Source organism: Drosophila sulfurigaster, chromosome X, assembly GCF_023558435.1.
Source record: "Drosophila sulfurigaster albostrigata strain 15112-1811.04 chromosome X, ASM2355843v2, whole genome shotgun sequence".
In the NCBI taxonomy this organism is placed as follows: Eukaryota; Metazoa; Arthropoda; class Insecta; order Diptera; family Drosophilidae; genus Drosophila; species Drosophila sulfurigaster.
In genome coordinates this window covers 7,318,682-7,344,306 of record NC_084885.1, presented here as the reverse complement: position 1 = coordinate 7,344,306, position 25,625 = coordinate 7,318,682, and the positions used below count along the sequence as shown (strand labels likewise).

The following is a 25,625-nucleotide window of genomic DNA, read 5'->3' as shown; positions in this document are numbered from 1 at the left end:
AAAATATTATTATTACTTGAAACAATGCTTTAGAAGCGGTTGAAAAAACGTTTCAAAAGAGGTTTGCAATATGTTTTAGTGCTCTAATATACTATAAAACTAACACAGATATTTTTCCATTCATATTTATGATCGTAAACCGGATCGTGGAGCGGTTCAACTGTGGTTCAAAGTGTTTTTTATTGCGAAAACTATAGGATGTCAAGTGAATAACTTTGGAGAATGATTACAAAACAGAAGAAGCAACTAAAAGGGAAAAACCTTTGCGAACCGGTTCACCGAAAGCGGTTCAACGCTATAGCTCACAAAGCACTTGGGCTAGCGAACCAAAATTAGATGCATTTTGTAGAAAACTGAATTGACTTTAATGCCAGTTCAAATCAATGACTTAACTCCAAAAAAAAAGCATTTCGAGTAGGCTGCGCCACAGCTTAGACAGATATTCAGTTCCTCACTAAAAGTATTCATTCCGAGCTGAGAGCGTAAAGAACACAAATTTTTATTTTCTCAAAATAAGAAAACCAAATTAAAAAATTTTCAACTTTTGCGTGCTAAAATAAATAATTAATCATGGATTCATGGATGAGCCCATTAATAAATAATATATTAATGTATTTGGTGTGCATGGTGACACCGTTCGGCGAAAAGTGTCGCAACTATATACTCGAGACATATCGCGATTGTTATCTGAACTTGAACTACGATCTGCTCTCGATAACTCGCTTTCCCAACTGGCTCTGGACTAGCGTGATCAATGGCGATAGCTACACTTTGCTGGTGGACACCTCGCGTCCCGAATGTCGGCACCTTAGCTATCAGACGAATGAGCCCAACTATTTTTCCATCGATTATATACTGAAGCTGTGTTTATTGCTGGGTATCACCGCTTTGCTGATCTACGTCATCATTAAAGTCGCTGTTCGACTTGCGTTCAAGCGTTAAATAAAATTTATATGTTCTGCAAAGTAAGTAATTTCTTTTTCCTTTTGATTTTTTGTACATTTCATTAATTCATTTTGCGTTTCAGAAATTTAATGAAATTCATTTAGTTTAAAGAGTTTTCGTGTTAAGCATTAATTTCAAATTCATTTGGGGGGAATTCAGTAATTGCCAGTCAATTAAATGGGTAAGCTGAAATAATAATAATTTTTACATTTTCATATTTCACCGATTGTTCTTTTAGTTTTCTTTAGCGTTTAATGTATTCGATTGATTTCAAAATACTTGGTATGTTTGCGAGGCATTTTAACTTAATGGTATATGTGTAATATCCCTTTTTTAGCGAGCAGTATAAGAGTCGAGGATATTTCAAGCAAACACAAATACTGGGTTCATTTCTTGGCGCAGCCAACTTCACTCGGATCTAAAACACTGCAAACAAATTCGCCGCGTTGAAGTCTTGGCTGCCATAAAGTTCGTTAAGCCTAGACCAGAACCTCGCACCGCACTCAGCGTGTGCAAGAACCGCAACGAGGCTAATAATGGGATTACTGAAACCCCACATCTCTGCATACATTTTTTTAACGTTTGTTGGGCATTTTTCATTTGCAAAATACAGAGGCGGGAAATTAATCGAATATTTATAAACGGCGGTAAAATTCAAATTGTGCCTCTGCTAAAATAATTTGTTAGAGCGTTTTATAAGATATGCAAAATAAATAGAACATAATAAATAATACAAAAGAAGAAGACGTTTTTCTTAGACATTGAGTATATTATTTTAATACTTAATCTGAAGTTTATCTGAAAATGGTATAAACTAAAAAAAAATCCACACACATTTTGTTCAGTATTCTGGGTTTTTTTTTTTATCTTACATTACTAAATATCACAATCAATTACAGTGGGTTAATTTACATTATACATTGTCAAATTTTGTTGTGGTGAGCTTCAGCGGTGGAATGAAGCTACTAAATTGGCTACTACTCGATTTTGGGTAATGTAAAGAATCGGCCGTTGTCATCGCGAATTAGTCTAGGATGAAGTCGTCCAGTTGTGTCTACACTGAAGGTGGCGCGGCGCATTACATGCACCGACGACGGGGACTCCAACAATGGCGTCTCTTCCTTGGATTGCTTTTGCACTTGCATCGTTGTTGACTTTGTGGGCATGGTTGTTGCCTTCTCCTGTGGCACGCTTAGAGATCGGCGCTTTGGCCTCGGCGTCGACACAGGCGGAGGCAACATTCGCGACGGTCCAATAGAAAGTGGTATCGAATCGCGTATATTATGCGGATTATAGTCAGGCGGCAATTGCTTGAAATTGGCCTCGTAGAAGATGCGAAACCACATGGCAAACTCGTAGTTATCCTGAAAGCGTCCCTTCACCAACTGCTGCACATCGACCGGACAAGTCGCTTCCACCATATTCAAGCTCTGCAGCAGGATGCGAAAATTGTTGATGTACTCGAACGCTTGATTGCACGTGAATTTAACGCGACGTATGCGCACAGTGCCTGGGAAAAGTATGTCCATCAGCTGGCAATACGCAGCGCCAGTGCACAGATCCTCAATCTTTGGGATGTTCGACTGCAGTGTGTGATTGATCCAGAACATAATGTCGTGGCGTGACATGATCCTCGAGTTGCGTGTAAAACTCACATTCACAGCCTTCTGGCAACGATTTCGTTGATTTCGCGTCGCCGTCGAGTTCGCTGCCGAAGCTGAGACGTTGCGACGCATCCTGAAGCTATGCGGATTTTCATTTATAATTTCTTATACATACTTGTATTATCATATTACTGCTTACCTCGTAAACCGATAAATTTGATAAGAATTGCTTTGTCTGAATGAATGAAATATAGAGTGCGAGTGATCCAGTTTAAAATCTATTTGTTCGCTTCTTAAAATTATACTGGGGAAATTTGAATTGCTTAATGGATTGAGTATCCCTTATGCTTATAAAATACACTGCAAAATAAAATAAATTTATTGAACAAAGTATAAATTTAAATGTTTACATAAATAATAACAAAACTAATCAAATAAAAATATATAAATAGAGCTTAAAATAGATTTACATACAAAGTAGTAAAAATATGTAGGAAAACTACAGTCGAGTGTGCTCGACTATGAGATACACGAATTAGTGAGATATTAAGTTTAAAATATACCGAATTAATATACCACAAAAGTACTTAAAATATACAAAAAGTCACATTTGGTATATTGATATACTTCTGCGTTCAGGATATACCATAGAGTAAAAAAATATACCAGATTGTCAGCTAAAGCGAATACAAAAGTATTTCATAAATATCTTTTATATCTATTCAATATAAGTTTGAAATATACCGAATTAATATACCACAAAAGTACTTAAAATATACAAAAAGTCACATTTGGTATATTGATATACTACTGCGTTCAGGATATACCATAGAGTAATAAAATATACCAGATTGTCAGCTAAAGCGAATATAAAAGTATTTCATAAATATCTTTTATATCTATTCAATATAAGTTTAAAATATACCGAATTAATATACCACAAAAGTACTTAAAATATACCAGAAGTCATATTTGGTATATTGATATACTACTGCGTTCAGGATATACCATAGAGTAATAAAATATACCAGATTGTCAGCTAAAGCGAATACAAAAGTATTTCATAAATATCTTATATATCTATTCAATATTTTCAAAATTGCGGGGGTGGAAGTGGGCGTGTCTCAACATAACAAGTATGTACTATTATTATAATTCATGCATTTGAAATACATTAATTTAAGAATACGCAATGATAACAAACATAGAAATACTATTAAGGCATTTTATATAACTTTTATTTATTATAAAGGTTTTTAATTTGTTTTAATAATAAAAATATGTATGTTTATATAATAAGAATATTTTAAAAGTTTGAGGTTGCTAGATTCAATTTAATTCTAAACGCTGTTGTAAGAGTATTGAGGACAATGCCACATTGAATAAAATCAAAGTCAAAAAGAATAGTCCCACGACCAAATCGATCGAATTTACGTAAAAGAAATTCAACAAGGTGGTCGGAAAGGCGATAACCAAATGATGTAAGCGCAGGCTTTAGTTCATGTTTATCAATATTTCCGGAATTGTCTCTGTCAAAGGATCGAAAACAATTTTGCCAATCGGTTACATATTTCCAAAGTGCTCCAAAATCTTGAAATGAAACTGTTCCTCGGTTTTCGCGATCAAACATTCCAATCATCAAGCGGACTGTTTCGGGATTGAATGCAGACCAGGTGCCATTGGAAAGGGCTACTTGAAGTTCATCGGCAGAAATATGTCCGCTTCGGTCTTTATCAACTCTTTGAAACACATCCCAAAGAAATGATTGATCTGGCATTATTCCTTGTTGATACGACATATTGAATTTATAAAAATCTCAATTATTCAATATTGACAAAAAAAAAACTGTTAAATTGAGGAATTCACAAAAAAACAATATTTTCGTAATTAATCTAGTTATTGTGACTCAGCCCGTATTGGTGGCAGTGTTGCCAACTTGGGTATTTTCTAGCCAGATTTGGCTATTTTTGCATGACCTAAAACTAGAAACCACTCAATTTTGCAGGAGCCTGTTATGTTGGCTATTTCACAAAAAAAATGTTATATTTTTTAGCTATTTTAAATAATTAGTAATATTTGATTATATAATATTTATTTAAAGTCGATTAAAAAAAGTGTACCTTCAAATTTAATTTTCGGGAATCGTACGAGTTGTTGCTGCAGTTGACTCGACTAAAAGCTTTTCGGCTGCACATAAACAAATGCAATTAAATTGTAAAGCCACCTTCACATCTGTTCCTCTCTCTCTTTCGTTTTGATCCCTATATATTGGTATCTCTATGGGAGGGAGCGATGGAGCGGGGGACGGGAGCATCACCTGCCCCATAGGGCAGTTATTATTTGTTTGCTGTGCTCTGTTTGTATTTGGCTTTTATTTCTCTGTGTTCGTATTTATACATTTTAATTGATTGCATTCATGACAAAAATTCAATTTCCATTTCTACAACCCGCAATTTCAAATGGAGCAAACCTTTTGATTCGATCCTTTGTGCGATTGCCTGCCTCCCTTCCCCTCCCTTCTCTCTCTTTCTCTCTCTACTCTATGTAACTTCTAAAAGCTTAGAAAAAACCAGTTATTGGAAAACTCCTGCAGCGAAGCTAAAACTGATTCGCTCCATGCAAACGAAATACATATTTAATTGCTTGCAAAATATTAAGAAAAGTAACACAAATCTATCAATAATTTAACCCAAACTTAATACTCCTAAACAAATGGTAATTTTTTGTTCTAACTCACCTTGAGAATGTTGCACTTGCATCGGTTTCGAATTAAAAAGAATTTTAAAAAATGTTTGAAAAAGTCTCAAATTTTTATAAATTTTAGTGACAAAGTCAGAGAACAAAGATTGAATTTCTTTTTTTTTTTGACATTAGAAACTTGTTGAAAAGTAGCTGTCAGTTTATATCGATATATAACTAAATATAGTATATTTATATAATATATTTTGTTCCATTCCATGTGGCTACATCGAACTAATATGCCTCAGTTCGTAGGGCACAATTGGCATGTCAGTCTGCCCCTTGACCTGAAACAGGTTGTGCTCATTGTGCTGCTGTCCGTCAGGCTCATTAAATGCAATGTTTTAATCACTTCAGACAGAGAGAGAGACAGAGAGAGAGAGAGAGAGGAGAGATACACATAAATAGAAAGAGACGGAAAACAGTTAAAGTGTGGAGGGCCTCAATCGAGTTGAAGTGGCCGCCACATGACGTGGCAGCTGAGAATTTGATGGAATTGAATTCAATCAAGCGTCGCAAGGAATATTCATCAAGTGGCACGTAGTAGTGTTGCGTATTCCCATATCTACAAGGGGGCCACAACAAGGGGAAGTGATTTTTGCCATTCACTCCAAAATTCGTGTGAAATAAACCAAGCGTTGGGGCAACGCATCATGGCAAATGCGCATGGCCAGCAATGACCTAATCAATCCAAATCCAAAACCAAATCCGAATCCGAAAATTCGAATATTCGAAGTGAAATAATTACAACTTGACGGCAAACAAAAAAAAAAAAAGAAATGGCCTAAGATTCATGTCCATCATAAACAAAGCACTTAAATAGCAAACACCCTGCAAAATGCCAATCACAAACCGTTGGATATATTGGCGATTAGTCCAAAAATTATTTACTATCGATAGTAAAGGGTATACTAATTTATCGATGGTAAATATTTGCAAATTTTTAATAGAATGTGATATTAATATTACGTTAAGCTAAAGTTCTCAAGTTATTACCAATTCAAAAGTTGATAATAATACTGATATGTCATATCAGTATTCTTTAATTTATTGATCGATAGTTGTAACTATTTGAAAACTTTTAATAGAATGTAATCTTGACTAATATATTTTCTTGTTCATCTTAAATTAAGCTAAATGTAATGCTCAAATTATTAGCAATCCACTTTAAAACTACGATATTTGCTATCGATATGTTTTAATTAATTTATCGATAGTAAATATTTGAAAACTTTAGAAGAATGATGATGATAAGCTCCAACATTTGCTTAATGTAATGATAATGATGAAGGCTCGAAAAGTTTTCTGAAAAATTGCTTATCGATAGTCAGACTTCGTATAGCCGCCAAATATATACTATCGGCAATTCTACTAATAGTAAATAAGCTAATAGCTTTATTGGATTTATGTCAAACCAAAGCAAAGCTCAAGTTATTTGCCTTTTTTTTTTTGACTCTTGCTCATATTTTGTATACTTCAAACGTGTTGTTTAATCTAACTATCGATAGTAAGTATTTGAAAACTTGTACAATAATGAATGGACAATATGGGACAAGTTTGAACATTCTCTCATTTTGATGTCGATGGTTAGGAGACCTTAAGTTTAGTCTCGGAAACTTGTCTTTTCGATAGTAAGTTGATTGCATCGCTGACAAATAATTGATGAAATGTGCCAACGCATATGCAAAATGCAGCTTTAAAATCAAATAATGCTTTAATAATGCGCACACACAACGCAGTCAAATTTTCTCGATAAAAGTGCGCAAATATATACTATGAAGAGCTCATCAAAGTTTATCTATTGTTTATGCCATAGAAGTTGATATTTATGTTGTGCTTAACACGCCATCCAACAACAACAACAACAACAACAGCTACAACAACAATTTGGTCCCTCTACCAACCACCAAATGCGATTTCCTTCCCGTGCACCAAAGAGAAAAATACCCTGAGAGCTGAGCGAAATTTGTACCTTTCCAGTGGGGCCAGAAGGAATTTTGCGCTTAAAGGGAAATTCGTTGGCGCCGACTATAAAAGCGCGTTGGCAGCGCGACGGCGGCCCACAAAGCGACGGTGAACGCAGCGTGCAACAAGAAATACATCGGACACGACGAAGAGCGCCAAAGCAGAAAAATTCGCAAAAAAGACGTAAATCACTAAACGCAATTTGGAAAACGGTTTTCGCTGGATACTTGACAAAAAAAAAAACGGTTAAATTCAAATTCGAAAAAAATAAAAGTCTGCAAGCGAAAAAGTGTGTCGAGTGTTGAGTATGTTCTTTTTTTTGTGTGTGTGTGTGTGTTCAAAGTGCTAGAAATGAGGTGCCACATGTGAGACGAGAGACAAGAGACGGGACAACATAACACAACACAACACATCAACGGTACGTTGAAGAGCGACGCGTGCTTCCGGCGATATTCAGCTAGATTTCTCCCCCTCCTCAGCACAATGTCCAGCACAGTCCACAGTCTCCCATATGAAAGGACGTCGAACATTAGAGCCCAGCTTCGTGCTCGGCCATTTAATTGTGTCCCGCGGCGCGACGCCACAGGCGGCAAAGGCGGGAGAACACAGCACATCACAGAGCAGAACAGAACAGAAGAGCAGATAGGAGGCGGACGCGGACGCGGAGGCGGGGTGGCAGCGCCAGAGTGGAGAGTGGACATGCCCAATGCCATAGCATGAATTTCCATTTCCATTGCTGGTTTCATTTTCATTTCGCTGCCTTCCTTCGTTTCGTTTCGTTTCGTTTCGCGTTTGCCGTTTGGCGATTGAATTGAATTGAATTCATTTCATTTCGATTGCGATTGCGATTGCGATTCGTTGCGATTGCTGGTAATGAAGCTAGTTGGACTAGCTTCACATACGACACATAGTACAACGTGTCCTTTCTCTCTCCTCTTCCTTTCGATTGAGGCAACAAAACACAATAGTTAACATATTTTTTATGGCGCTGTTGTGCGTCGCCAAAGTGTCCCCCAGAGTCAGCAACAACTTCAGCCTCAAGTGCCACTTGCCACTTGCCACACGCCATTTGCCGGCAGCTCTTTCGATTCGATTGCGCGCTTCATTGGCCAGTCAATCGCCAGCAGCAGGCAGGCAGGCGGACAACACAGCACAGGAAATAACCAAGGTTTGGGTGGGGTTGGTTGTTATATCGAGATATCGAGTGTGTTTTTGGGTTTAATGTTCCTGGTTTTCTATATGTGTTTTCAGTGTGTGCGTGTGTGTTTAGGCAATTGCGAACCCGCAACTAACTCAATTGTTAGGGCTTCATAACAATCGGAAATATGCGTCAATAAATGTATTGATATATTGACTGCATACTTAATAGAAAGTTTCGAGAAAACCAATTTCAATGCAGCAATGTGATAAAGTGTCTATAAAAGCAAACAAAGCAGTTGGGTTCTTTTTAGTCTAGAATTTTCCCATGTTTTTTTCTATTTTTTGTGCAGCAATGTGGCAACGCTGTGCAACAAGTTGGCAGCACTGTGGCTAAGAGTGGACAAGCTCCTGTATAGAATATATTATATATAGCTTAAAAGATGCAATTTGAATTTAAAGAATTGCGCTGTTAAATTTATCAGTCACTTAATACTCCTTCCTCTCTTAAAGTGGATGTTAAAGTGACTGCTATATTTAACAAGCAGTTGAGAAAATTTGCAAAAAAATGGCAAACATTTAGCTGTTAGGTATTTATAGCCTGGTGTTGACTTTATCGTACAAATATAGAACTGCAGCCAGAGTCTGATCTATGCTCGTTTAATCGAGCGTGTTTACGCATTTCGTCGCTCAAGCGGAATGCCAGATAAACCGCCTCGAGGCAAGCCGGGACAATGATTCATTAAAGCAATTAGCAGCCATCATGAAAATGCCCCCCACACAACAACAATTTCGACTCGCTTCTCTTGCAGGCAGCACGCAGCAGCAGCTCAGAGAAAACCACACCTCACACCACCGACAAAAGGCAAAAAGGCAGCTGTAAAAGGGAAGAGAGGAGGAAAACGGAGGAGTCAACGCGAATAGTTGCAGGCGCGTCCAAATGCTTATTGAAATTTACGATTATGCTGCGAAATTATTAAACAATATGACCGCAACCACAGCAACAATCATTAATAATCTGACTGCCCATAAGGGAGACGACAACAACAACGACAACGGCGACGACGACGGCGAGAACAACGAGGAGGTGCCCGAGGAGAAGCAGAACCAGGACGAGGAGGAGGAGGAGGAGGTCGAGAAGGGGGAACGTGTGGAGGATGTGGCAAATCCCAGGCGTGCCACAAATCTAACGTCCAAATTGCTGCAGGTGACCACGGGAAATATGAAAGCATTGCTCAACCACACGCTGGCAACGATGGCCGGCGAACATGGTTTCGCATTGCCCACGTTGTTGTTGCATGGCCAGCGCATCAAGCCAGCAACTGGCAACAGCAGCAGCAGCAGCAACAACAACTATAGCAACAACAGCAGCAACTTCAGCAACAGCAGCAGCATCAGCAGCAGTAGCAACAACGATAGTCACATTAGCCATTTGAGTGGCAACAACAGCAGCAGCAGCAGCTACAACAGCAGCAGCAGCAACAGCTTGGAGCACGAGAGCAACAGCATGTATAATGTGGGCCATCTTGGCCAACTGGGCAACCTCAGTCAGCTGAGTAATCTGAGTCAACTTGGTTTCATTGAATCCACAACGACGTCGTCGACAACAACAACGGCTGCGGCGGCGGCAACGGCAGCCATCACACATTTGCCACACGGTGCGGCAAGCACATTTCCAGCACAGACGATGGCCACCTTCATTGCGGCCGGCAACAAGAATCGACCCATTCTCTATCCAACGGGTAAGTTTGTCAATCACTCAATCAGTCAGTCAATCAATCAGACATACTCAAAGCGAAGCAATTAAAAGCCTTGGCTAAAATTTGCCTAAACTCTAAACGGAATAATTGTAACTTAAATAAGTTCTTAAAACGTAGTATAGCATAAAAATAATCTTAAATTCATATTTTGAATGAGGACTTAAAACTTGGCATGGAATAAAGTTTATCTTAAATCTTAAATTCATTGCTTGAAAAAGGAATTAACAGTTAGTATAACACAAAGACAATCTTAAATCTTAAATTCGTATAAAATTACGCTTAAATACTATTTTACAACAAAGATTTTATCACAAAGTTTTTAAACTTTAAAGGTTTGTATAATATACAGAAAATTCCAAATCGAATCTGTTCCCAGACGGTAGAATTCTAAAACGTGTAATCATAATTCATGTAAAGATATTTTAAATATGTTCATTCTAAGGGTATAAAGACAATCCTTAAAAAAAGAATCATCGCAAATGGGTCAAATTTGAAAATTTGTAAATAAATTCATTTAGAGATATTTCAAAATAAAAACCATTTTGCAACTATGAAATTGAAATATTTGTGTGCTAAAAAACAATCCTAAATAACTTTTATTTATTTATTTTTAGAGCAAGACTGTAGAATTCTAAAATTTTTCATTAATTTCATACGAAATATTTTAATTTTTAAAAAATACACCATTTAAAGAAAAGCAAATGGGTAACGTTTTAAAATTATAATTTGGAAATGAAATCCTTTTAAAAGGCACTCTTAAATAGAAAACTTTATGGGACGACGAATACTAAAGTTACATTAATATTCAAATTAAGCTTTAATATTCAAAAATAGAAAACCATATTACAACTAAAAAAATTTCCACTTCATAATGTGATAGAATTGCAAATGTGTACAATTTTCAAATTTTAAACAGCGTCTCGACCTCCATAGCCCTTAATCGCATTTTTAAAGTTTGGAATAGGTTATAATAACTTATTTACTTAAAAAGTGCATAACATATTAAAGTTAAACTTCAACTATCCAGGCTAATGGATAACAATTTGAAATTGAACCTCAACCACTTAAAGTTTGAGTTCCAACATACAAAAAAAAAAAGAAAAAAAAAAACAAAACCTTTTCACAACTATGAAAGTTACAACTTTTAATAGGGTATTAAAACTTAATAGCTTGAAATGCAATTGCATAAAATATTTAAATAAGAAACTCATTTAAAGAGGAACACTATCACAATGAAGTAAAGTACTATATTCTCAACCTCAGCCAACATAAATAAAAGGAAATCTTGATTAAAACAATTCAACTTGGCTAAAGACAAATTCTCACTTATAATTTGAAATTAAAACTCAAATAATTAGCATAATCCGACAAGAAAACTGCTTTCAAGTGGAAACATAGAAACTTTAATTGACCGTAAGAATGATAAGCTGGCTATTAAAATTTCGCAGCAGACTTAAAATAAAATAGCTTTGTTCTTACCTGAAGCTTGAGAGACTGTTGTAATCCAAATTGGAAAAATTGTAAATAAAAAAATATAGAGATTTGTTGAATGAATTTGTAAAAATTTGTGAAAAAGGTGAAATTATGAACGCCAACTATGATTTGAAATGATTGCTACTCACATACAATATTCTATATATATACATCGTCTAGATATAAATAGATTTCAATTAGGGAATTGCAATTAAAATGTTGAAACTTTGGCCCCATCAAATTCGCATGGGAATCGATGGAGAGAGCGACAGCGAGAGAGTTGTCTGTCAGCCAAGCTGTCAGCTTGTCATCAATAATGACTTAAGCAGAACTCGACGACTTCATCTCGAGTTGGGTGGAGGAAAACGAGGAAAGCGAGGCAAGCGGGGCAAGGAAGGCGATGCGATAATTTGGTCAGTTAATTAGAATTTGGCAATCGCCTGGCTGATTAGCACGCTCCTCACATCAATGTCAGCCGTCAAATGTTTGTCCGCTCGCTCCTTTGACCCTTCTTCCTTCGGCACAATTCATCTGCCAATAATCAAATCAACTCAACTCAACTCAACTCGACTCGACTGAGCTCAGCTCATCGCAGGCTCAACTGGGCTCAACTCAGTCGAAAAGTGGCGAGGAGAAGTCGCGTGGCATCTCCAATTAGTGGCTAATTTGCATGATGCCCCATCCGTTGGCTCATTATCCGCAATGACGCCCAATGATTTCTCCTTCTTTATTCTGGCTGCCAAGATTTGTATAGTACTTCTGGTCCATCGATAAGTACTGTGCTTTGCTCTGCCGTTGTCTTTCTTTTGTGTGCAGTTTTGCCTCTGCAAATGTTCATTTCACACTCACAGTCACAAAAGTTTTGGGGAAGTAGACAAGCTGAAGAAGCTGACGAAGCCTGAAGCCAATTGGAGCTGAGCACGTGTCGTGTTTGCAAGCAAAACACAGAACGCAATGCCAAAGCACAGTACGACTTGACTAAGAAGCACAAGGAGGTAAAAAACTTATAAATATGTTCATTCAAAGCAATTAAAATAAATAATATTACAAAAATATTGAAAGAGTTGCACAAAAAAACAAAATTAAATAACATAACCTAATATAACAGAACGCAACATAACATATCGAAACTTAACATAACATAACATAACATAGCGTAGCATAACATTCCATAACATAACACAACATGATATTTAAAATAAAATAAACATACCATAACTGAAATTAAAAGAAAATAAAAAATAGAGTAACTTTCTGTTTTGTTGAATTGATAAAAATATTTAATAAATCATTAAATTTTGTCCCAATGCTATAAAAGATAAATTGGTATTATGTTACTGAAAAAATTTGTTAGAGTTTTACTTAAAAATATGTAAGTTTGTTAATTATAAATTTTTTTTTAATTTCTTACATCATTTGTATAGACCATTATAGTTGTATTTGACTGTAGTGCATGGTTTTTAGCTGCATAACAAGTTGAAACGCGAAACCAGCCAATCAATTGGGCAAGACAGCTGCCTGTTTGTTCAATATTTTCTATTTGCCATTTAGCGAGGCTATCGAACACGTTTCAATAAGATAAATGAACCGAACACCGAACACAGCTCGCATCGTAAACTATTCAATTATCAATTAGACGCTATTCAACTTCATGTTGCTCCCATCTCTAGGATCACGCGCTCATCTCTAGGCTGGAACTCGCACGCACAAGTTGAAAAGCCTTCGGGCCTTGTGCAGCAATTAGGCAAGTTTAAGTCGCATTAATTGCACAGATTGTGCCGGACTATAGAGTTGATTGTTTTGCCGGAGTAGAAGAATACGTATGTATATGTAAAATGCGAGAAGGAGAGTGAGGGGGAAAGGGGCGCAGACATTTTGGCTTAGCTGCTAAAGCCAGCTGCTGACTCAGTTTGTGCCTATTAAGACCAATCCGATGTCAACGACGCGTCGTTGATACATATCTCTCCTCAGCCCTCAGCCTCATCCTTATCAGACCAGAAACGACTGCGACGACGTTGTCAATGTCAGCGCTTTCAATGTCCTCCGGCTCCACTCACGCTCTCACGCTCTCTCTCTCTCTGCCTCTCTCTGGAGGAATCGCGACTCGAGGGACGCGCCGCCTGACATCGAAATTCTTTTCGACAATGCCACCAAAAAAAACTTGTACCCGAACATTGACAACAATCATAGTCAAAAAAATAAAAGAAGTACAGAGTCAAGTGAGCTTGGCTGTGAAATACTAAATAGAACTTCTTTCAACAAATTAAGTGTGACCAACAACAAAAATAGGAGGCAAAATTTATTATCAAAATAATATTATGAAGTCAACACTTTATTATTTTATACATTTTTAACGTCTTAAGTTAAGTCCAAAGTCAAGTGAGCTTGGCTGTGAAATACTAAATAGAAATTCTTCCATCAAATTAAGTGTGACCAACAACAAAAATAGGAGGGAAAATTTATTATCAAAATAATATTATCTACATACATATAATTTCAAATTTCAAATCAACACTTTATTATTTTATACATTTTTAACGTCTTAAGTTAAGTCACAAGTTAGGTGACTAATTTTTGTCGTGAATTGTCTGAATTTTTGAAAATACAGACAGACCATACTTTATGACCACAGAGTTAACTTTTGTTTGTCACAAACTTGTTATACCCCACAAAGTTTTTAGGTGTGACGCGTAAAAAAAGATTTACGAGTCAACGCATATGCGAGAGTCTAGTATAAAAATGATTGCGTAAATTCATTCAATAAAAAATGCCGAACGCTCTCTGCACTCACACTCACACTCGCACTTGCAAGTATACGCACACTAGTACGATAGTACGTGCCAAGATATTTTTGTTAAAATTCTTTGCCTGGGATAGTTAACAGCATACTTCGTACTTGCCCAAATAGTTTGCTCTTCGCAAATTCTTGGCAAACTTGGCAAAATTTCATTCACTCTCGGTGCTGTGTGTCAGCATAAATAGTTTTGCGATACCTGCCTGTTTCACCTTTAGCGGCCACTTCCTTGCTATCTGCCATTTTGCAGGCGTTGGTCACACTCTGCATAGTTATTCTACCCTCTAAAGCTGTAAGGAAAAGTATACTTTGATTAGCTTTGAATTTAAGTGAAATGAACCATCTCTAAAGTGGCAATCATCGTCTCGTTGTTCCATCTCTAATTGACGATAGTCACGCGCTCATCTCTAGTAGTTATTGTTGACAGGCGCTGGCAATTGATTGGCATTACTTAAACACTTACTCACTAAGTAGCTCAACACCCGGCGCACTTACACTTAACTTAGTCTACTCCTCCTCTCTCTCTCTCTCTCTATCTCTTTTTCTATATCTAGCTATCTCTCTCGCACAGACTCAAGTATAGCATCTGCCCTTTGGCTGCAAAGACAACTCGTTCACTTAAACTACGCGCCTTTGGGCGCTTGTCGCAACTTTAAGCGTGTCGAACTACACAGAAAACCACGCCACCAACTGTTTCTTCTTCTTCTTCTTCATCCTCCTCCAAAGCTTAACTCTACTAAAGTAGTGCTGCTTGTGGGCGTGGTCGACATTGATAAGAATGTTCTGAATTGAACCAAACTTGCGTGAAAAAGTCGCTGTCAAATTCTTAATACCTTATAATACGTTTACAATTGTAATTGTGCTTGCTTACCATGTGAACTCAGCCTATGTTTGAGTTGTATTCATGAAACTTGGTACAGCGATTGCTTATGTCAAAAGATAATAAATAATTTTGTTTGCATTTCCACATGTAGCTTAATTCTTAATACCCTATAATATGTACCATATGAACTCAGCCTATGTTTGAGTTGTATTCATGAAATTTGGTAGAGCGATTATTTATTCCAAAAACTGCGTTAAATTTCTATTTCTAGTCCAATATCCTTCATTGTGTACATTTGAAGAAGTTTGAAGAACAAAATATGTATCTAATATGTGATCTCGGCGAAGTTTAGTTCATGAGACTTGCTACAGAACTTTGTCTTAAATATATGTATATTACAAGACTTTCGATACAATTACAAGACTAAGACGTATTGAAGGAAAATTCGATGTTAAATAAATTAATCAAACTAATTGAATTCTCTTTTTAACCAATTTCACTTGGCAATTATATTTTGTTTGCAGGGTACTTAAAAGGCAGCGACTTTAAGTTGATTTTTTTTTATTATTTTGCCTTTGTTATGTGTTGTTGTCGACTGCCTCCTTTGTAGCGCATTCCTGGCTTGACTTCAAATATGCAAACATTCAATTTCGATGGCCGCAGAGGGGATAAAGTGAGTGTGGGGAGGGAAATGAGAGAGAGAGAGAGAGACAGAGAGAGCGCGCATTATTTTTATTGTATTTATTGAATATTTCGAGCATCAAACGCGTTCGCCTGATGACTCAGCTTGAATTACAGATAGCGATTGTGTGAGTGGTGGAAAGGGGGTGTGGCATTCAGAGAATGACAGCAGGAGAAGGGGGTGGATGAGGGAAGGGGAGGGAAGGGGAGTGCTGTGACTCCAAAGTTGAAGAAGCAGAGACAAGTGCGGCGGCCTTCGAAAAACATGCTCAAAGGGACAAGAAGATGTTGCCGTTGTTGTTGTTGTTGTTGCTTCTCTTGCTGCTTGTTGTGTTGTTGTCTTCTCAGGCTGCTGTCACCTCCCCTTACCTCCCTCCCTCCCCCTTCTAACTTTTCACCCCTCTGGTCCAACTGTTAGCCGTCAATTTGTGTAAATTTGAACTGTCACTTTGAAGGCGTTAATTGGATTCAATAATGTCAAGCAGCGAGCTGCGTCAACAGTTGGCAGCACCAACTGCAGCAGCATCTTCTTACGCCCCCCCCCTCTCGTTCTTATCCTCACCCTCCTCTTCGTCTTCGTCTTTGTCCTCGCTACAAATTTTCCTCTCCATCGTCTGCTGTTTTCTGCCCCGTTAGCAATCGCAAATCCGTTTCTAACCTTCCCACACTACTTTGGCCATGTTTGCCAAGCTAAATTTAGGACACAACAGTAACAACAACAGTAACAACAACAGCAACAGCAGCGACGACAACAACATTTTGGTGGCCCCCTTTTTGCGGATTTTTGTGGCTTAGGCATGGGGGCGTGGCACTTGCCCACTTTGAGCTAAGGCATAATTGCGCTGTGGGTGTAACAGCAAATGGCAACACTACAATTCTCATCGCAGTACACTGCAAGAAAAACTCTGACATCAAACCTTAGTGTTAAAGTCCACACACAAATTGCTGTCACAATTTTAAGCCTTTGACTCACAGACTTAGCAAATACAGACTTCTCTTTGCAAAGTTTCATCTTGTGAACTTTCAAACTGAGCAAATAGCAAATGAGACAAGCAACAAACAAATAAAAACATAACTTAGTTTACAAGTACTCAAAATACAAATAATGTTCTTAACTTATTACAACATTGAAGCAACTTTTGATGAACTCTTTTTCACCAAACTACAATTACTATCATCACATTTTTTTTACAATTACTGCACACATTTAATTTCAACTATATATGAATTCATTTATTTATTTTCAATTTACTTTTACTTTTAATATAATATATATATTGTTTATTTATTGTAGTTTATCTTAAGCAATTTTGTATATTAAAAGTATTTTACATTAAGTACTTATTATTTTAATATTTTTTTTTATTTTGTGGCTTAACTTATTTGTTTATAAAATAAATGAATGCACGCAGATTTTTCTTTACATTAACATTATTTGCACTTACTCATTTAATAAATAAATTAAGGCACATTATACGTTGACTCTAATGACTTATTAATTAAGTAAATAAAATGAGTGAAAAACATTTGTATTAATATTTATTATGCGATAAATGAACGTGGATACATGATACATTTGATATTCGTATTTATTGAATGAATTATTGAGTATTTGAAACCACATAGTTGTTGCCCATTTATTTATTATTTATAAAGTCATGCGTAAATTTTGCTGAAATTCATTCCATAAATAAACGATAATTGCTGACAGTGTTTTGTGGCCGTGTCAGCTGGCAGTCAACTCTAGTTACACAAGAGAAGTGCGCCATAAGTAAAACGCCCACATACATATTTAATAAGTACATCGTGCACATAAATACACTTGTATACATTTATATATGTACTATATAGAGTATGTAGGAGAAAGATCTGCTGTGTTTTCTGTGTCTGCCTTATCGACGACCATCGACCCTAATGCAAATGTTCTTCGTCCGGTAAATTGTTGCTATTGTTGGATGTTGGTTGTTGGTTGCTCCTGTTGACTTCTCTGGGTTCTCGTGATAAACACAAAGACAAATTGAAACACGCGTTTTGTGTTTTGCGTTCGGCCGATAAGCATCGACAGGACACTGAAACTCTGAAATGCTTTCAAGTGGCCTTCGAGTGCTTCAAGTGTGCAAGTGCTCTCCTCTACTACACAACAGCAGCAGCAGCAACAGCAGCCGCTGAATCATTAAGATAAAACAACAAAATAAAGTGAAATGGAATGAAATGAAATGAAAGCGGTTGAAAGCAGGTTGCAAACACGCTACACGCGACCGGATGAAAATGAAATTAAAAAACAACAACAGCAACAGCAACAACAAACGCGAATGAAAGGGAAATGCAAAGTAAAAGATGTGAAAGCGAGAGACGCTTCGTCATTTTTTCTTTCTCTTACTCTTTTTTGTTGGCCAAAATGCCTTTTTGCTGCCCCAGATAAGCAGGTTGCCCTTTGTCCACCCTTCCTCCCTCCCTTCCCTCCCTTTCCGCTCTCACCATCTCACTCACACTCCAATTTGCTGGCTGTCAGCGTAAATAAGTGTTGCCTATATTTGGGGGCCCATCATGCAAATGAACCCGCAAAAAGATGAGCCTCAAATTATGAGCCTCACAACAAAACACAATCAATTTCTCCGCTTGCCTACTTTATAATGTGTGCACTGTGTGTGTGTGTGTGTGTGTGTGTGTTAAGCACATGAATAAATAATCTGCAGCTTATTTTTGCCGCGAAAACAATGCGTAAATCGTTTGGCGTTTGGTCTCTGACCGCGGCAATTAGCTAACAACATACACACACACACACACACACACACACAAGCACACTCACTCACACACACACAGGCCCACAAAAAAAGGCTTAACATAAATGGCAAAGTCTGCTTTTAGGCGTTTAACATTCATGGCACAGCCTGTTTTAAAATGGACACAATTGCGTAAGGCGCCATTTTTGAAGCGGGTCATAAATGAGCTATTCTTTTTATTTTTATACCCGCTACCCATAGGGTAGAAGGGTATTATAACTTTGTGCCGGCAGGAAGTGTATGTAACAGGTAGAAGGAGGCATCTGCGACCTTATAAAGTATATATATTCTTGATCAGCGTCAACAGCCGAGACGATATAGCCATGTCCGTCTGTCCGTTTGTCCGTCTGTCCGTCCGTCCGTATGAACACCTAGATCTCAGAGACTATAAGAGATACAGATATAATTTTTTTTTACAGCATTTGTTATGTTTGCACGCAGATCAAGTTTGTTTCAAATTTTTGCCACGCCCACTTACGCCCCCGCAAATCAAAAAAATTGAATAACAAGCGTAATTTTAAAGCTAGAGTTGCGAATTTTGGTATATACTCGTACAATAGTAACTATAGTATTTATGATTTCTTGATTTGGTTGCGATCAGATAAAAATTGTGGAAGTTATTAAAGAAATACTTTTGTATAGGCAAGAACGCCTACTTCCTAGGGCTCTTAGTTGCTTTGGCCGACAATCTGGCATATTGTGCCGTCTATGGTATATTTTGAATGGTGTACTATATCGATATACCAAACATACCTTTTGGTATATTTTTAGTATTTTCGGTATATTTTGAAAATGATACCGCAATATTTTGCCTTATTAAAAGTGGGTAGCGGGTATCTCACAGTCGAGCACACTCGACTGTAACTTTCTTACTTGGTTTTTTTTTATGCAAAACAGCTGCGCAGTTACTTAACGACTTAGAGACACCTTGTAACATAGTCTTTGTTTTTTTTTTATTTAAACAATAAAATGAAAAATTCTAAATACAAATATACAAATTTCCAAATATGAACGTAGTTCAATAAATTGGTAATACAAATTAGAAAGTATTATTATTATATTTTTTTTTAATTTTATTATTATTATTTTATATTTAACAATTTAATTATTATTATTATTTTATTCTTATTTCTAAGAAGTTACTAAGTCATTCACTGCACTCTTCATTGAGTGTCATAGATTTTATTGCATTCTAAAAACAACCTTAGTTTATTAATTTTTATTAATTGAAATTTAAAGAAAGTAAGAAAAGCTAAATTAGAAAATTTGTATTTTGTTTATTTTTAGGAATTCTTTTATTTTATTATTATATATTATTACAGCTAATATGCAAGCTAATGAGCAACACTTTCACAAATTCTACCACAAAAGTGTTGCTCACATTAAGTTTGCAGCTGTATAAACAAGTTTTTAGTTTTAAGTTGAAGGTTTATTAACCTGTGCTTATAAGTATATTTCACTTTGCTGTTGTTAAGTAAATAGTAAAGTTCTTGTTGTTCTTCAGTGGCAGCTAAGAAAAAATATAAGAAATACACTTAGCGAATTTCATTAAAATTAATCGTATTAAAGTTGCTTCATTTAATGTCATGTAATACATCTTAGCTGTTATTCAGCGACTTGCAGATACCCTGTAATTGCAGTAAATTGTTGCCGAAAATATAAAAATTTAGGAATTTGTGAAGAAGTCCAGATTCTAAATTAAACGAGTTCATTTAATTAATCTCCTTACTCAAGTCTGAGAGATGTAGATGTAAGATTACTAAACTAAATTAATAAATTGAAGACATTAATCAATTGGAGAATACTCTAATTAGTCCCGAAATAATTTCCTTAAGCTACAAAAATTTAAATAATGTATTTCAAGAAATGTGCTTCCGTTTTTTTCAACTTTTTAAACGATTTTCAGACACGATTAAGTTGGATTAAATCTAAAATGATATAGAATATATTATGTAGAGGATTGAAAATATTACAATTAATTTGATGAAGCTTTTCTTTATGCATTAAATCTAAAATTCTATGCAATATATAATATTATGTAGAGTAGTGAAAACATCACGATTAATTTGACTAAACTTTTCTCTTTGCAGTTTCACCCGAATCGATTGTCATACCAATTGTTTCATGCATCTTTGGCTTTCCCATTCTGGCCCTGATCGTCATCTGCTGCCTGCGTCGTCGGGCCAAATTGGCGAGGGAGCGAGACAGACGACGCAACTATGATATGCAGGACCATGCTGTCAGCCTGGTCAGATTTAGTCCAATTCATAGGCTTAGTGAGTTTGAATGTTGTAACGTGTGTACGAGAAAATATCACACCTAAAACTACTTATCACAAGCGAAAGCTTTCTTTCCAAAATACCCTTGCAAAAGTGTGAATTTATTTATTTGAAATTTCTCATTATAACTACATATTTGTTATTTCTTATTTCGGTAAAGCATTCCGATCTTTACGAATTATATACATTTAAGTATCTGAATGATAAAACTAAGCGATATCCAAAAAGCAGACATAAAAGACCTATCAATAAATTGATAATTTAATTATGATTACAATATTTGGGACAACAATTTAATGAGACTTTTTAAGACTTGTCTAGCATTTTAATGAAGCATTTTACATTAATTTCACTACCTTTTGCAAGGGTAAATAACACTCATCACTTATCACTTTTGATCTAGTTTCTTATGTCAAGTGGTTTTATTGCATTTTTCTACTACATTTTTACAATTAATAAGCAACTCAATATAGTTTTATTTCTCTACAAAATATTCACCTATGCATTGACCTCTCTCTCTCTCTCTCTCTGTCACTTTGGCACCCCTCTCTTCTCTCTCTCTCTCACACACATACTCCATTTCATTTAAAACTTAGTAAAATTCGAACACACATAGTTAAATTTCATAGTTCAACTTTAAAAATCTGTATGTGTGTGCGTGCCATTTTATCTGTAGTCATTATGCATATATTTTATAGTCTTTACTCGACATTACCAAAAGCGTGCAGAGCTCGCTCTCCTCTCCCCATCCCTCTCCCTCTCAATACCCCGTCACTTCGCTTCCCTTTTGTGTGGTGTTGGTAATTTTGTAATTTGCCACGCTTTGTTTTCCTGCATAAATTGCATTTTATACTGTCACACACACTCACACACAGTCACACACACACACACACCTGAGTGTGAGTCTCTCGCTACCCGCATGCAAAATTGTGTTGCCTGCTTTTTGGCGCACAATTTAAATGCATAACCAAAATATGCACACATACAAACATATGTGATAACGAACTTCGTTCTCAACTTTAGCATCGCTTTGACTTTTCAAATCGGCAAAAAATTCCAATTTCAAAGTCGTGTTCTGCTTTCCCTTTTCACATCTGAAATTCAGCTGGGTTTTTTTTTGGTTTTTTTTTGTTTGTTTTTTGTTGTTTTGGCTGCCACATTTTTGGCAACTTTGTCGCCTTTGATATGCTGTGTTTGCTTTGTGCGCTTACCTAAACGTAATACCGATATCCAACAATTGATATACAAAAATTCCCAGAATATTTCGCATCTCTCAACTCACAGCGCGCAGCGGGAGCGATTTTAATATTGCGAGTGGAGTGTTGTGGAGTGTGTGGCATAAAATTGTGAATAAAAATTTCACTTTTTCAAAGCAATCAAATTTAAATGCAAAAGCTGTCACAGCAAAACTTAGTGGGGTAGGTGTAAAGAAAGAATGTGATCGCCGCAGAGATACGCTGTAAGCGATGACGTGGAGAAAAATGTACTTGATATGGAGGAGTATAAAAAATATAGAAAGCAAGACGAGCTTTTACTTTTTTCCTTTCTTACTTCTCTAACTGAATCTATATCTCTGTCTCTCAATTGTCTTTCTTACTTCTTTTTTTTCATTCTCTTTTCTCTGGCTCTCTCTTGCTTTCCTAACTTGCTCTGTCTTTGCATTTCCTATTCCGTTTGATGAAGGAAAGGAACAGAGATAGAGAATCAGTTCATATATGAACTTCATATTGTTTTTCTATAAACTTCGGTTTCCAATTCTCTCTCTCTCTCTCTCGCTCAATCTCTGTTCATTGTCACTCCTTTCTTTACTTCATAAGTCTTTCTATATTTTCCTTAATATTTTTCTCCCTCTCTCTCTGTATTTCTTCCTTTTCGTAGCTCTCTTTAATTTATTAGTTGCCTTTTGCACTTCGTCTTCTCAGCTCTCAATATAATTGTAGATCAATCTTTGCTTTTCTCTAAACTTTTGTTTCTTTCTCTCTCTCTCTCTCTCTCTTGCTTAATCTCTATCCACCCTCACTCCTTTATTTACGTCTAAAATGGGTAAGATAAAAGAGTAAGATTTGCTCTTTTCTCTTTCTCTTTCTCTCCCTCTCTTTTTTCTTCCATATATTTGCCACCTTATCTCTCTGTTTCTCTCTAAAATTGATGCCCCAATAGGTAGCTATACCCTGCTTTAGCTCATCACAAAAAAGGGTATCACATGAGGGCAAAGCTAGCAAAAGAAGTAAAGAAAGAAAAGTCCAAGTTGAAGTTGAGTGCCTGCTGTGACTGTTGTTGTTGGTGTTGTGCGAGTTGTATGCCACACAGTGGCAGCCACTCAATGAAAGTGAGCGTCATCCACACACACACATACGTAACGAGATATTCTTGCTGTTTTGCATGTGTCAAGCACAGCAGGAGCAGCTGCTGCCTGCCAGCCTGCATTTTCATTTGCATTGCATACCTTTGGGCGCTTGCCCTCGTTTTGCATGCAACAACAGCAACATACAGAATTGTAAACAAAAAAAAACGCAGGTAGAATGCGAGGAGTAAACCTCTTTTTTTATTCCCCTACTTTTCTGTTGATGACTATAAATTTCATATTCAGTGTTTGGTTAACTTGCAGCATGCGGGCTCTGCCACTTCAACAGTCCACACGGACGGACAGACAGTCAGTCAGATGTGTCCCTCGCAATGTTAATGATAACAATAATGATGGTGACGATGATGATGATGATAGTCATGATGATGAGTGCGTTGTCGTGTTGTCAGCGACACGTTAACGCATTGCATGACAAACCGCCCCACAAACGAAAAAAAAACTCACACATTTTGTTTTTCTTACATTTTCATCATTTTTTACTGCGTGCGAAATTTTTCGCTGCCCTTCTCTTTAGTTATTTTTTGTGCATACATTTTTGAAAAACAATTACGCTCTCTGCACAGTGGATAAGTTTGCATAAAAGTGTTGCCTACTTTTCGCGGCAACTGCTAATAACTGCTAATAAGCATAAGTTGCTCACAGATCTGTTGCTAACAGTCGACGATCGATCGTCCTGTTAACAGGAACTGGTAATTAGCAGCATAGCTTACAAGACGCCTACTGTTAACAGTCGATTGTTCGTTTGTGGCTGCTGCTTGCCAGAGGTCGCTGTTAACAGTCGTTTGTGCTGTTAGCTGTCTGTAAAGCTGATAAACTTACCATGAACATTAACATTAACAGTCAGAGTCCCGCATTAACATTACGAAGTATTCTAGTTAAATCAACTGCCTTGTTTAGCTTGATTTTTAAACGCAAATAAAAGTTATTACGCACATTACAGCGACATCTGCTGTTAACAACTCTGTTAAAGGTCTGTTAATACTTACAAGTCATCTAACAGTGGCACCCGCTGTTAAAATAACCAATTCATCACACACTTGTTGCCCACTGTGCGTTGAACTGTAGCCCAAGCGGGAGGAAGGCAAAAAAAAAAGGGGGCGTGTCTCTGCACGCACGTCTTAAGATTCACATTAAATTTCGACTCCACTTCGTTCGCATCGCATGTTTTCAATTTGTTTTCCTCGCATTGTGTTTTGTTTTTCTTTTTCTTTTTGTTTTTGTCCTTTCCTTATTTTGTTTTTTCAGTTTTTTCAGTCATTCCACTTCTCTTGCCGCTGGTTATTTGTGGCAATTTGTAACATAATTTGTTTATGCCTTACTCTCACAGATTACCGATCGTCGCGAGCTATCAGTCTACGTCCTGAACGAAGCCTAAGTCAGGGCTTTACATCGCTGGAGCTGGACACGGTGCTGGAGGAGCGCTGCAGCGATGTGGAGCAAACGCAGACCGAAATCCTAAATGCCGAATCGCCCATGGACACCAATTCCTCCTACAAGATGTCCTTCTCCTCAAGCTAACAGTTAGCACACGCACAACAACAGCAGCAGCAACAACAGCAACAGCTGCAGCAGCTGCAGCCAACAATCGAGACCCTGAAGGAGCTCAAAGAGGAGTCGTCAACGTTGTCGCCTCGCTTCACGCCGCCGCTTCGCAAAGCGGGCAGCATGCGGGAAGCGGATCCTGCAGCGTTGGCCAAACGACGCAGTCGCCTCCAGGAGTTGCGCGCCAGCAGCAGCAGCGGTGTCGGAGGAGGTGGTAATCAAGCTAGCGAAGCAGCCATCGCCTTTGGCGTCAGCAAACGCGAATCGAAGCGTCGACAACATGGCTTCAACTCCGCTTCCGGCTCCGGCTCCGTTTCGGCGATGCGCAAATCACAATCTCTGGATGCTGATGGCGGTGGCGAAAGCTATTCGCTGGCCAGCATTCAGTCGCCATTGTGGGTGACGCTGACGAATGCGCGCACCATCGAGGAACTTGCCCAGCAGAAGCTGTAACGAGTCGTTTATTGCTGCTCACATTGTTCATCTTGTTGTTTGTTGTTAAATGTGTTAAGATGGCTTCCCCGCCGCCGCAACCAAATGGTTTTTCTCTAAATGTAGCTCAAAACACGTTCATCCTGTAAATGTTACAAGTAAAATAAACAAAAAATAATAATAATAATAATAATTACACCGCAAGAAAAACAAATTGAATCTAATGACCAACCAAGTAGTCCAAAAATAAAAGCCAAACTGCAATAAAATCAACAATTTGCCAAGTGTTTTCTTCTATTTCCT

The 25,625-nt window shown here is 37.2% G+C and overlaps 3 protein-coding genes across 4 annotated transcripts; 2 read left to right on the top strand and 1 right to left on the bottom strand.

The window, feature by feature from the left end:
- The first annotated feature begins 448 nt into the window (after positions 1-448).
- On the top strand, positions 449-1,116 carry LOC133848049 (uncharacterized). The gene is made up of 2 exons (XM_062283416.1): positions 449-965; positions 1,028-1,116. The coding sequence occupies exon 1, from the start codon at positions 571-573 to the stop codon at positions 940-942; it is 372 nt and encodes a 123-aa protein (XP_062139400.1). The 5' UTR covers positions 449-570; the 3' UTR covers positions 943-965; positions 1,028-1,116.
- A 681-nt stretch (positions 1,117-1,797) lies between these two features.
- LOC133849154 (microtubule-associated protein RP/EB family member 1) lies at positions 1,798-11,764 on the bottom strand. Of its 2 annotated transcripts, none has more exons than XM_062285060.1 (3): positions 11,630-11,764; positions 2,749-2,909; positions 1,798-2,688 (listed from the first exon to the last, which is right to left on the bottom strand). In XM_062285060.1, exon 3 carries the CDS (start codon positions 2,679-2,681, stop codon positions 1,923-1,925), a length of 759 nt encoding a protein of 252 aa, XP_062141044.1. In that variant the 5' UTR covers positions 2,682-2,688; positions 2,749-2,909; positions 11,630-11,764; the 3' UTR covers positions 1,798-1,922. The 2 variants fall into 2 exon arrangements, with proteins under 2 accessions (XP_062141044.1, XP_062141043.1); XM_062285059.1 differs by lacking the exon at positions 11,630-11,764 and adding an exon at positions 5,287-5,379.
- LOC133849148 (serine/threonine-protein kinase phg2) lies at positions 7,377-25,343 on the top strand. The gene is given in 4 exon segments (XM_062285052.1): positions 7,377-7,671; positions 9,203-10,132; positions 20,795-20,980; positions 24,676-25,343. Coding segments are annotated over 3 exon segments (1,656 nt in total). The 5' UTR covers positions 7,377-7,671; positions 9,203-9,330.
- The last annotated feature ends 282 nt before the right edge of the window (positions 25,344-25,625 follow it).